Source organism: Streptopelia decaocto (assembly GCF_964273445.1).
Source record: "Streptopelia decaocto genome assembly, chromosome: Z".
NCBI classification, from domain to species: domain Eukaryota; kingdom Metazoa; phylum Chordata; class Aves; order Columbiformes; family Columbidae; genus Streptopelia; species Streptopelia decaocto.
The window spans coordinates 15,547,350-15,561,221 of record NC_138657.1 but is presented as its reverse complement, the minus strand read 5'-3'; the positions used below and the strand labels follow the sequence as shown (position 1 = coordinate 15,561,221).

Here is a 13,872-nt window from a genome sequence, read left to right as displayed (position 1 = left end):
GTAGCCACATCCATTTTGTGGCCAATATTGATTCCCTTCTGCTGTGCACTCTTAAGGCCCACCTCTGGAGAGGTCTTCTCCTGGAGACAACAGAAGTGTCGGCTTTCCAGGAGGGGTTCATGCTTCTTCCAGAAGCAATGGAAGTAAGCAGGTGAGCATCACCAGCCTGCCACCATGTCTTTCTCCTTAGGCAGCTCAGCTTTGCTCTTGGACAGATGTCTGGGATGCAAGGTGGTTCCTGGAGCTCCTCACACTTCTGCCTCTGACAGGGGGAAGCAAGTGCTGATTCAATGTTAATAAATTCCCTAGCACCTTTTCTAGCACTTAGCAAATATACTGAACTGACTTTGTAGCAGAGACGGTGACTGCAGTGTAGGTTTATCCTGATGCAACACAGCCCCCATGTGGCATAAGGCCTTCAATACAACCTACTGCATTTTGTGTGTGGTGTTTCGTTTTTTTTTTTTTTTTCCCCCAAGACCTTTAAAAAATGTGGAAGACTCAACTCATTCATAAGTGCTTCCAGTCTACATTTCATTCTGCTGTCTGAACCAAATATTTGCTCCTAACTTCAACAGTCTCTACTGCTGCACGTGTACAGATTTCCTGACTGCAGTGTGTACCTAAGAAGGCAGGAGCACTTCTTTCCTTTCTTTTCATTGATATCATCAAGACTTGCCTTGCAGGGCCAGCAAAAACCCATTCTCAACAGATAGAGAACACCCAGGGTGTCTGAAGCATAACAAGCACAAAGAGGTTTCTTGCTGGAACTGGCTTGGATATTCCTTGAAAATGTCCTGTAATTCCATAGCTCACTTCATGTTTGATGATGTTTGTTTTCTTCCAGACAGGCAAGCTTGACCCACATTATCCCAAAATATGCGGGCACAAAGGGAATGTTCTCGACATCAAGTGGAACCCATTCAATGACTTCGTAATAGCGTCGTGTTCAGAAGATGCCACAGTAAGTTTACCAGCTCGTGCTCTGTGTTATTACCCAGCTTATGTGCTTTTTGGGGAAAGAAATAAAAAAGAAACCAAAAGGTCCATGGATCAGATGTGAAAGCATATGTATACTCATTAAAAAATATCAGACAAGACTAAGATTCCTGTCTTTCTCCTGAGGTCAGACTTGTGTGATCCCTTCTGGATGATGTACTGAAGTCAGCGTGAGGAGGAAGATATGTTTTGTGGGGGCTTACATCTTTTTGGGTGTGTTTGCATGAGAAAAACAGAATATGAATTTTAAATAGAATAACTATTCAAGTTTAATCACTATGAAACTCTTTACATTGTGTCGAAGCTTTTATTCTACAATAATCTGGAACAGCTATTTCAGATTAATTTCCTGCAGAGCAAGTTTGAGCTTGTTCCTGCACTCAGTTACTCTGTTAAGTCACATTGATCAGTTATGGGGTAGCTGAGGAATCTGTGTCATACTGCTCTGCAAAAGGCATAAATGAAATGAGCATTTTCCTACTGAAACCACAGAAAGTCTCCAGAGATGCAAAGGTTCATCTTAATGCAAACCTATAAATAGATATTGAATAAATAATATCAGGCTTAAGCTTTAGGCAGTAGGTAGTTTGGCTGTATTTAGTATAATTAAGATGCAGCCACATATTTTACTTCAGTCTAGGTGCAGACTAGTTATTAGAAATTGAAAGATTCAGTTCATGTTTGCAAGGGACAGTTTAGCCCATATGTACCCACTGAGAGCTTGCTTTCCATGTCCTGTCACAAGTGTGATGTTGACTTCTGTGATAGTGAGGGCATCTGACTAACCGCTGTGCTTTTTTCCAGAGATCCTGTATGTATTTTCTCTCACTGTGCATGATCATGCTCTGCCACACAGCATCAGAGAGGTTTCCTTTGTCATGTTCTTCAGATTCAGCTTGGTGCACATCCTCTGCCATTTCAGCTCTGCCAAAAATCCCTCTTGAATTGGAAATCTAGGCTCTTGGAATTGTCCTTCCTGTTTAGTAATTTGCCTTTGCTTCTTTGGATATTCATGTCTCTTTTGAAGGCTCCTTTCAGTTCCTGGGCTGTCTCAGGGCGTTTTATTTTATCTGCAAACCCGTATGCCAGGTTTTCTCATTGTCTCAGACGGGACTTGTGGCAGAAAGGCACCACCACGGCTGCTCTTTTGAGCCTCAGATGAGAAGCACGGGCTTTGAAGTTTTCTGCTGCAGTTACAGAATCACAGAACCATTTGTGTTGAAAGGGAGCTTGGGCCATCTCTACCTCTACATCCTGTGCAGGTCCATGGAGCTGAGTCTTGAAAACTTCTAAGGATGGAAGTTTCACCACCTCTCTGGGCAACCTGTTCCTGTTCTTCGCCACTCCCATGGGGAATTTTTTCCTTATATGCGGTCAGAACCTCCCCAGTGTAGTTAGTGACTACTGTACCACATCCTCACAGTCTGTACTTCCAGACAGAGCCTGGCTCTGTTTTCTTAGTAGTGTTGCAAGTATTGAAGGCTTCTTTTGGTTCTCCCTGAAGCTGTCTCTTCTCCAGGCTGAGCAAGCCCAATGTCTCTCAGCCTCTCTTCGCGGGACAAATGCCACAGTCTCTTGAGTATCCGTGTGGCCTCCACTGGACTTACCAAAGTTTATCATCATTTTTCTGGCATGGGGATGTGCAAAACTGGTTGAAGTATTCCAGATGTTGTTTTAAAGATTCCTGAGTAAAGGGGAAAATTGCTTGTTGCTTCCTGTGATCTTGTGCAGGGCTGTCAAACTCATTTTCACTGGGGGCCATATCAACTTTACGGTTGCCTTCAAAGGGCTGAATATAACTTTAGGACTGTATAAATGTAGGAGAAGTTAAATTTATACAGTCCTAAAATTACATTTGACCCTTTGAAGGCAACCACAAGGCTGTTGTGGCCCCTGGTGAAAATGGGTTTGATGCCTCCAATCTAGTGACTATCTTCTTGTTGTTTCAGACCAGGACGTTGCTAACTTTCATCCCTGACAGGACATACTGCTGGGTCATATTTATTCTGTTCTCCACCAGGACCCCGGGATCTATGCAGAAGGGCTGCTATCTACCACCTTTCTTTTCCAGTTTCCTACTGAACCTTGGCACTGGATCATTCTCTAGGCTAAATAGTGGAAACACTTGGTTTGTCACTGTTCTGAGCACCAAAAGTTGTTCTAAGAAGTCTTGCTGTTTGTGACTGTACTCTCTTGTTTTTGGCACTACCCTCCCATCATCACCCTGGCACCAGGAAATGGGATCTTAGGGGTCCCCTGCATGGTGACACGGTGTTGGGACACCTCTTCCCTCCCTGCTAAGCAGTGAGGACAGCAGATGTGTTTCTTAGTATGACTGTCTTTCCTGGTACCTTGTAGCTAGACATGTGGAGGTCACTTAGTCCAAGTCCTGCTCAAAGCAGGCCAGTTGAATCATGTTGCTCCAACCCTTGTCCAGATGAGTTGGGAAGATCTCCATGGCTACAGATCCCATGGCCTCACAGGGCCCTTGCTCCAGGGACTGAGTACCTTTCTGGGGAAAATAGGGCTCCTCTGATCTCCAGGGAGTGCCCATATTGACATTCGTGTCCATTGCCTTTGGTACTCTCCTTGTTCACCTACAAAGAGTGTGGCTCTGTCTTCACTGTGCTTTCCTGCAAGGTAGTCGAAGGGCAGCCAGAAGAGGTCACCTTTGCCTTCTCACTCCTGAGCTGAACAAATTGTTTTATTTCCAACTCCCTTCAGGTTTGCTGTGCTCCTGTCCCCTCCTTATCTTAGTGGCTGCTGTTGGACTCCCTCCATGGGGTCAACATCTGTCTTACTTGTCCTGGCCTGTACTGGAGAGGTCAGATTGGGCATAATGTAGGAAACCTCAACAGCAACACTTTCTCTGTCCTAAGAGAAGTCTGAGGAAGTTTTTGGTGTCTCAGAGGTGTCTGCCACTTCCTTTGGACTAGACATGAGAGCCAAAGCCTTCCTTGAAGTCTGTTATTAAAGGCTTGAGTGCTCTCTGCCATTTCTCAGCATTAGAATTAGCCACTGTTCTGGATTGTGTGCAAGGATGTATATGATTGCTCTTACAGGACTGGGTCTCCCTGGTGCTTCTGAGGAAGGTTGCAAGCTTCTGTGAAGATGGTGGAAATCTCCCATCATCCACATTCATCAAAGTTTTTGTGGCCATTAGTCAGTCTTTCTGGAGCTTGCCTTGGTGATATCACAGCAATCTTTTGTGGTGTGTAGCTGAAGCATGTAGGGTGGTACTTTTGGGCACGGGAGGGGATGGATAATCTCTGTGAACATCCAGTGCCCTTTCCAGTTCCCACTGCTGCTCCAGTCAGCTGAGGCTGAGGCCAGTGCAAGTGGCCAGGGGCTGAGAGTTTGAACAGGATGGGGAGAGGGCTTATCCTCTTACCCTTCTGTTTCTTTTGACAAATCATCAAGTGTGTACGAATTCAGCTTACTGAAGATCTTCTCCTCCATGGCTAGAGGGGCAACTCTGTGCCTTTTACTTTGCTTTGTCAGGTTTTCTTCAAGATACAGCAGGGCAGACAGCTTGTGGATTGTTCCTGCTTGGCCTGGCAAGTCTGGCTTCAACACCTGCTTCTTCTGCATACTAAGCACTGGCAGTTTCTGCCACTTAATGCATCCTGAGATTCCAGCCTGCATTTACCACCCATCATTTCATAGCATGGGGAGTGAACGGTTCATTTTAGGCAGTTCTTCTTAGGGTGAACATAATCTGTTTTTCCTTTCCCTACTCTCTCAGCTCCATTCCTTTAGTGATGGCTGTTGAAGCTGTAGAGTGTGATGCTTTCTGTTACCACTGCAGAAGTTCATCCGGAGGCTATTGGACCCCACAGTCCATAGGTTTCTGATGGACTTGATTCCCCAGTGGGCTAAACAGTGTTGAGAAGGGTGCTCATGATCTTTCTCAGCGGGTTGCAGCATTTGTCCTTCTTGGGCATAGAGAGGCATGATCCTCATCAGTCAAACAGTGGGAGACTTGAGCAGGTGTAGCTTATTTCCATAAATTATCTGATTTGAAGAGCCTTTCCCTTTTGCTTCAGGCTAAGTCCTAGAAAAGTTATGACAAGCATAGTAATTTTCATTGAACCAAAGGGTTAATAATCTGTTAGAATCCTAAATACTTGTGCTTTTAGAGTTAGTGTAGTGTGAGAAAGATTTTTTTATTTATTTATTTATTTATTTTTTTCCCCCTGCATTGGTTCAACCCCTTTTGCAGGTTTCCTCTACTGTCTCCTTCCACTCCAGGAGGACAGAGGATTTTTGTCTTCATGCTGCAGGTTAACGTGTTACGGGACAGCACACTCCCGGTGTTGAGCGACTTCAGTGCAGTGTTGCCCAGTCTCTCTACCCAAGACGCCTGCTGTGTGGCCACCTGGGTGGGCTTCTGTGTACTTTGATAAACGGCTGTGTCATTTGCAAAGTGTTTAGCACTGGTGCCATTTGTTATGGAACAAACAGTACTACAGCTGTCATCTGACCAGGGAAGTTTGCAGTTCTTTTACCAGGTAGCATTGAGTGGATGACTGTTTGGATCAGTCATTGCTATAATATCTTCTGGGAGCCTTTGCTGAAGTTTATTTCAGATTTGCTTGTTCCTGATCAAAGTTTGCTAGGAGGCAAGGTCTGCAGTATCTGTGGTTTTCTTCTGCCCCTTGGGAATAACTCTTCACAATTGTTCTGACAGCTTGGCCAGGTGTAAGGGTTAGACTGCGAAGATTAAACAATCTGGTAAAACCGCTGGCTAAGGATAGAGGGTAAAGAGGAGTAGTCAGGCCCACAGAAAAGTAAAGATACTGGTTTAAAGGACTGGTATTCAATAAAGGTAGGAGCATTCCTATTCACTACCAAAGGAATAATAATACCAAGGGAATAATAGTTTTTAGTAACTTCCGAATTGGCTTCTTGCTCAGGAATCTCACTGATACCCATTTTGTACCATGCAGGTTAAAATCTGGGACATCCCCAGGCACTTGCTAACAAAAAACATTACCAATCCGAAGAAGGAACTTCTTGGGCATGTTCGAAGAGTGGGCCTCATTGAATGGCATCCCACTGCTAATAACATCCTCTTCAGCTCTGGCTATGACTACAAGGTGGGTCTGTTCTCTGTAGAACTCTCATCCTGGGACACCCTGTTTGGCAGGGCCTTTTGAAATTTGTTTTAATTTCAAGCTGTAAGATAATACTAAAGAGTTCAGAAGCCTTCTTCAGTCAGAAATTCCATGGTGACTGCAAAAACAAAAAGACATTGCTGCAAGTTCAAAAGCAATTGGTAATTTTCCAGTCTTTTGATGAATTTCAGTCTACTCAGCCCTTCTCCTTTACTGGATTGGGTATAATATGTAATGTCATGCACTTTTTTGTTTGGCTTCGTTCTTGTGCTGTTTCAAATATCTGCACAGATGCTGGCCATTTTTATGTATAAAATGTAGTTCCAAAGGAAATTTGAATATTGGACATTCTGAGCAGACACTGTGTCCCTGATATATGCTGTAAGTACCAGGAATTATGGGTATTTTAAATGCTGGAGAGCAACCAGTTATTATGGTAAGACCTATATATGAGAAAAGAGAGGAAGAAGTGAACAAAGTATACAAATTCCCTGGTTGTTCAGGCAGCAGAGGGCTGATTTTTTTGTTCTTTTGCCTCAGATCATGATCTGGAACCTTGACAACAAGGAGGCTGTCATCTCAAACCCAGTGATGATCCTTGATGCTCACAAAGATGTGGTCCTCTCCATGTCATTCAACACAGATGGCAGTCTCCTTGCCACAGCCTGCAGGGACAGAAAGATACGACTGATAGACCCTCGTGCAGGAACAGTCCTACAAGTAGGTTGGGTTCAGAGGTTTGTGATCCAGCTGATCTCACCTCTTGGAGTGTTTCCCCTTTTGGGTAGGTTCATTGCCACTGAAGAAGATACACCTGTGCCCTGCATTGCCCAAGGCACCAGATGGTAGTATTTCATTCTACTTTTCATGGAACACTTGCTGCCGTTGTTGAAAATAGGGTTTCTGCATCTTGCTACCATGCTCTCTGAAGCCCTTGCTGAAGCACACTGTTTACATAGCTCCCTCCCGCAGCCCTCTGAGTGATGCCTTGGGAGGGCTTGTAGAGATCAGGTGGACAGGTGAATGCAAGTGGACATTTCTTCCACTGCCAGGGTTGTTTTTGTTGCCTGTGCTTTGTATCTGCTGGTAAGGTGAAGCTGACTGCATTTCGTAGGTGTTTGCACAGATTTGTGTATATAGAAAAGTCTTCCCTACCATGAATGGGGTTGCCCTCTTTCAAATATGTGAATCAATAGTTGGATATATTGACTGGGCTTTTAGGAATGCTGCTGAAGAGTTTAGGGCACTTTTCTTGGATCCCTATGAAATACTGCTTGCAGTAGTTGAGCTGGGCTGAGCAGAGCTTTCAGATGTGACTGAATCAGAGGTCTCATGTAATATGAAATGTAGCTATGCAACAGGTGCCGTTTCTTATGCAGTGTCCTTTCTCTTCCTCTAGGAAGCCAGCTACAAGTCTCACAGAGTCAATAAAGTCTTATTCCTTGGAAACATGAAAAAGCTGTTCTCTACTGGAACATCTCGGTGGAATAATAGACAAATTGCATTATGGGATCAAGTGAGTTGAACCAGCAATCTTAACCGGGTTCAGTTTTCTCCCTTTTGCTGTCACTTCAACTTTTCCAGCTGCCAAATACCTAAAAATTGCTTTATGACAGATCACTTCTGCATTGCTGCTAAATTATTTCTTAATGTGTGACAGACCTTACTGCTATAACACTGTTAACTGAGTATGAGTGTCTGAAGAAGCTCTCGAAGCTTTCAGCACAGAAATCCACCATAACAAAAAGAATGCTGTGCCCAACATGGGAAGAAATAATTCAAAGGACCTTTGGGTTATCACTGTGTCTCTGACTTAAAGGCAGCTCTTAGTGGCAAATTGTTACTGGTACTGGAAAGAGAAATAAGCTCTAGATACAGCCTACTTGGTGAAGCCCTCAGTGGAGAAAAAGTTGTGATGTGTTTTTGGTTACTGATAATTCCTGACAGAGTATTGAGGTAGCACTTATTGGTCACTTCCAAGACATGGTCTCCTATCACAGCTGCTGCTAGCCTTACAAAACCTGACCCTCCTATATGCCTTTCATGTGCAGTGAGATGCTTTTCCTTTGTCAGCATCCCATTTTGTCCATCCATGCCAACCACCATGCAACACAATCTTCTGCCTCTTTGTTGTGCTGTCACTTTTTGTGCCAGACAAAGCTGGCAGACCAAGTTTATGACTTGTGATTTAGCTGTGGTTGGACACAGTTTCTTTGCACATGTGAGAGGCAAATCACTGTGCGGCTGTCTGAAGGCTTTCTACAAAGGTGAGCAGTGCTCTGAAACACCATGGGTCTCACATCAGGGGTTCGGAGCTGCTGGAGAAACTGGGCACATGTAGTTTGAGAACACAGTGGGAAGGCCCATGAGGCCAGGTGTGTGCAGTCTCCTTAGGGACAGACATTGGCACAGAAGCTGCCCAGCAGGCATCTTTCTGATGTTCACATCTACTTATGTCATTAGTGCATCTAAACAGAAACTCTGGCTTTCTGGAGCCTGCAGCAGGACAGTTCTGCAGGACAAAATATGTATTAATCCTATGCTAAATACATATTTATTTGGCAGTAGCCACAATGGCAGCCATGGGACACCATACTCTGCCCCTTTGGTGGTCCTCCCAACATTTATCCCTTCAGCAGTACTGCGATAGCTCTGTGTAAGGCATGCCAGCCTGTGTGTGGACTGCTGTGCTATGTGCTACTACATGGCTTACCTGCAAAGGCTGATGGGAGCTTTTGCCATTGCAATGGACACCTTTCCACTGTGCAGGGTGGAGACTGCTTGGCTGATGTGGGTTGATCTTGTGGTGGGTGGTGCACTCTTGTGGCGGTACTGCCTTCACTAGACGTAGAGAGGGAACATGAGTGTGTGATGCAGATATGCCCCAAAGTCCCCTCCATCTCCCTGAATCTGGCAGCCCATGCAGAAGCAGGTGGTGTTTCTTATCATATTTACCCACTGTGAAGTGCCTGAGATGTTCTAGTGATAGGAACTGATGTCCTGGGGTGCTGACCTCAATCAAGACCCAGTGACAGAGCAACTATTTCCCGCTCACAGAGCTTTGAAGAAGCCTGTGCATTGCCCCCTGCTCCAGGCAGCTGGCTGTGACCTAGGATCATTATACAGCTGTGCTCCTGTGCTGCTGCCAGGTGGGGTTCAGGTAAAGTGTCCCTTGGCTTGAGGTGACTGACAAGTGATCACAACTGTTTTTCCTGTGTCCTGCCCAGAATGACCTTTCCGTGCCTTTACTGGAGGAGGATCTAGATGGCTCCTCGGGACTCCTATTTCCCTTCTACGACTCAGACACACACATGCTTTATGTGGTAGGAAAGGTAAGTGCTTTCCACATCAGCAAATGCTGGCCTGTCTCATTCTTCTCCTGGCCTATGTCACATCAGACTGAAGTCAAAGATGGTCCTGAAGCACATCAACCTAGGGGTATGGGCTGATGGCATGGGGCCTAGTGCTGCAGCATCAGGTGACACTTTTCACTGCAGACCTACCATGTTTGCTCTGGGGGAGGTATGCTGCAGAGCCCTAACCTTTCCACAATGGAATGTGAGGGTAAATATTTGGTTCGTTCTTGACCCCTCATGGCTTCTGGGACCAGGCATTCATCTCATGACCTCATGCTGAGCAGCAGGATATGGCTTATGTTAATTTTCTTTGCATTTAGGGTGATGGAAATATACGATACTATGAGATAAGCCCTGAGAAACCATATCTGAACTACCTGATGGAATATCGTTCTCATTTACCACAGAAGGGAATTGGTGAGTGGCAGCATGTGTCTAACGTTTCAAGAAGATGATGGCTTCTTTGTTTTGAGGCTATCAGAGTCCAGGACTATCCAAAACATAATTTAGGAAAGAGTGGGTCAGATTCCAGTCTCCACCCAGGTTTACAGGTGCACAACAGTCGGCTTGGTCCAGCTTACCTATGTATCATATGTGGCTTTACAAAGTCACAGCTTGGAGGAGTCCCTTCTGACCAGCAAAGTATGGGTTGGGCAACTTTATTAATCAGTGCTGCATCCCTTCTCACACACCTGGTCAAGGTGGAAGGGAGGATAGTCTGGATTTAAAGGTGGAGGATGTTCCTTGCCCTTAATGAATCTGCCCCAAGATTTTTGGCATTGAACACTGTTGACATTGTTTCCACTCTTTGATTTCTCTGGTAATGGGTGCACCATGTCTTAATGCCTTCACTCTAATCACTTGCCTACTTTCTCATGTACTGGCATATTCCGTTTAGAGATACCCTAATCACAGTCGGTCTATCTCTCCTTTGTTGGAGACCCTTCCTTATTAACCTGTCCACATACTACCCATTGTTTAACTCATTCAAGCTACAGAGTTTGACTTTCAGCCTCAGACCTTATTGGTAGCCCTTTCTTAAACCTTCCAGTCTACCGTGTAAGCCATATTCTTCTGTAGACTGATGTGTTTTTAGGACCATTTGCCACTGCTCCACACTACCTATGGACACTCTTATTCTTCCAAGACATTGGTACAGATATTTAGCAGCATTAGATTTTGTGCCTGCAGGTCTCCTTCAAAAAACTGTTACTGAAAAGGAATAAATAACTTAAAACTTAACTGGAAGATCTCTCCATTATTCAGCTCTATTAATCCTTCCAATGTACAACATCCTGATTTTAGTGTCATAGTCTCTTTAAAAGTCTTCCATGAGAAGGAAGTATACAAGTGTTTTTAAAAAGCCTGAGTGAATCAAATCTCCTTGCCTTACCTGATCTGTTCTGCTGATCAAAAATTCTGCTAAGGCTATTGCAGAAGAGCTTCCTTCCCAATACTGCCAAAACAAAATACAATGTAGAGAAGTGGAGTATAGATTCACATTTAGATGAATACATAACATAAGGAACAACAGTCCTGCATATTGAATCTACTATTTAATGAAGTCATTTTTTATTAGAAGAAAACAAAGCTTCTGTAGAACACCATGAAGCAAGGTTTCCAAGGAGAAGCAATCTTCTTGTTAAGGGAATTGATGTGGTTGTAATCTTGCAGAAGAGAAATCCACTGAGGTTGACAGGTACTTAAAGACCTTGTGGGGCTTAGCCAGTCCCTGAAACACAAAGGGTGCTTTCTGACAGAGTAGATGTCCACACCCTTCTCATACTCTCTTCTGCTTTGGGACAGTGTTGAGGGGAGGATACTGAGAAGGGTTTTCATCCTGGCCCATATGGCTATTCTAGTGTTTAGGTGTCCTGAACTCCCTTCCTGCTGATCCTGGTAGCCAAATCCTGTGGTATCACCTACCAATTCTGCTCAGTCATGGTAGCTCTATTTGCAGCTTGTGAGAATGAATAAGGAACAGGAGGCTTAGCACAAGAACCACAGACCTTGTGTGTAACTCTGTGGCCTGACAGAAAAAAAAAAAATAAAAAATAAAAAATTGTCTTGTCATTTGTGCCACTGAGACAGTTTTGGGTGCAGATTTCAGACCACTCTGTTCTGGAGCTGATGCTGTGACTTCTTTTCTTGTTTAGTGTTGTTTTTTCATGGCAGATGACATTAAGTTTCCTAGGGAGATTTATACCCTGTTTCTTTCCTGCTACCCCACCAGGAATGATGCCAAAGAGAGGCCTTGAAGTGTCAGCTTGTGAGATCTTCCGTTTCTACAAACTGATTCCGACTAAGAGCATGATTGAGCCCGTCTCCATGATTGTGCCTCGACGGGTAAGTTCGTGTTCATGTCTGGGACAAATATCAGTGCAAAAAATGGCAGTGACTCCCCTCTGTTACTCTATGCGGGAGGAAAGTAGGTAGTACAAGGGATTTTCTCTCTCCTCACCTGAGGGACAAAGTCGGTCAGTTTATGGGGCCGTCCTACAAACAAACCCTGGCTGTGTAACTCTTGAGTTAGGTCTCTGTGTAACAGCCAGCTTTCTAAGATGTGCTCACCAAGATGTGGGTGCAACAAGGGGTCTCTTTGGCTGTTAGGTCAACCACCTGGCTGTAAACTTCCTCAGTTGGTGGCATTTGTTTGATGTGATGATGAAACAGAGAGAGGGGTTTGGCATGATGTTGGATGACATGATAATCTCCTTGTGGAAGGAAGAAGAATCACCCTGGGAAAAAGGGAAAAATGGGTTCCCAGGTCTCCACCCAGTAGGTGCAGGTGTGTTACAGACAGTTCTTCTGCAGCATGTGAGACATGACCCATTGCACAGAGAGTGATGTAGAAGTAAGTCTCAGACCTGGTGTGGCTAGAGAATGACCCATGAGCAGGGTCATGAATCTGTAGCTAACTAAGGTAGCTCCATGTGACTGTGTGAGCAAAGGTACATTGTAAGTGTCAGCACTATGCCCTACACTTTCAGAAATGTTGGAAGGTACGAGTGCCTTGAATTCAAAGAGGGTCATTGCAACTACTAGTCAGGCACGTTCCTCCAATGTTATTTCCTTGGCCAGTTTCTGTCAGCTGATGATGTGTGACTTGTGTCCATCCTTCATATGTACTTCTTCATCCTCAGGAACAGAGCTCAGGAGAGCTGGGTTACCCGTGTCACCAGCCTCCCCCAATCTGTTGTTTGGACGTGTAAAGGCCTTACTGGCAGAAATCAAAATAGGCCTTCATATGCAATTCTGAGTTGTGGTGGGCAGGAGAGAGGCTCAGGGCAGGTTAGAAGATTTTATGTGCATGCCAGTGAGTGCTCATGACACTCCTTGTGCTGAGGTGGAACAAACTTTTTTCTCCATCACAATCCAGTGTGGTCACTGTAAGCCAAAACCTCACTGACACAGCAACTTTGGACTTTTGTTTGCTTGCAGTCGGAGTCATACCAGGAAGACATCTACCCCTTGACCACAGGAGACAAACCGGCACTGACAGCACAAGAGTGGCTGAATGGAATTAACAAAGGTCAGCACATGTTGAGCTGCCCAGCTCTCCAGCTCCCCAGGGCCTGGGTAAGCGGCTGCTGCCACTTACTCTCTGGCCTGTTAGCTGCCAGAGAAAGAGGAAGGGAGGTAAAGGAGAGACATAAAAAATATGGCTGGAAGCTAAAATAATTTGGTGGCTAAAATAATCACTGCTGTGAACTCTGGAAGCCACTTCAGTCAGGTGCCTCCATGTTTTTACCTACAGGTTGTTTGAATGAAGTGCTTACAGCTGATTTCTCAGTGGGGTTTGTGAGTGCTAACCTGTTATCTGCCTCCCTCCCCAGGGCCTCTCTTGGTATCCTTGAGACCAGGTTATGGAGCTGTGAATTCCTTACCACAGTTTCCTGAGCCAGAGCCACTCATGAAAACTACTGACCTGAGCCAGCCTCAGGGTCAGGGAGGAAGGATGCCGCTGGAGGACGTGCAGAAGCCAAGTGGGGCTGAAGACAGCAGAAAACAGCCAGAAGTGCAGGAGAAGGTGCTGAAAAACGAGCTAACGTGGCTCTCCAATGGCTTTGACATATTTGAGTGTCCACCACCAAAAACTGAAAATGAGGTGTGAATGTCTGGGGTGAAGGCTTGGGGCTGTTGGGGGAAGCGCAGATTCAGCTGGCAAAGGATGCTATTCAAATGGTGACAGAATCTGTGCAGGGTTTATTTGATAGACTTGGGGTGGTGTGAGCTTTTCATTCTTTGTGGGGACAAAAGCTCTGCCTGCCCTGGCTACCAAATGGGAGGAAAAAATGTGCACCAGCAGCACCCCAGCTGAGGGGTTCTGAAATGAAGGGAGCAATCAGTATTCATGCTTTCTTAGGCATCCTTGTGGTGCAGGCCTGCCCAGTGGCTGG

At 45.1% G+C, this 13,872-nt stretch overlaps 1 protein-coding gene across 2 annotated transcripts in view; it reads left to right on the top strand.

The window, feature by feature from the left end:
* Positions 1-13,872, top strand: part of CORO2A (coronin 2A) — a 58,581-nt gene that overhangs the window by 41,167 nt on the left and 3,542 nt on the right. The window contains exons 3-11 of one of the 2 annotated variants that reach the window (XM_082074892.1): positions 848-964; positions 5,949-6,098; positions 6,657-6,836; positions 7,516-7,632; positions 9,344-9,448; positions 9,793-9,889; positions 11,706-11,818; positions 12,914-13,004; positions 13,309-13,580. In XM_082074892.1, the coding sequence (XP_081931018.1) occupies positions 848-964; positions 5,949-6,098; positions 6,657-6,836; positions 7,516-7,632; positions 9,344-9,448; positions 9,793-9,889; positions 11,706-11,818; positions 12,914-13,004; positions 13,309-13,580 (1,242 nt within the window). The remainder of the gene's footprint in view (positions 1-847; positions 965-5,948; positions 6,099-6,656; positions 6,837-7,515; positions 7,633-9,343; positions 9,449-9,792; positions 9,890-11,705; positions 11,819-12,913; positions 13,005-13,308; positions 13,581-13,872) is intronic. The other variant, XM_082074893.1, reaches the window with a different exon arrangement.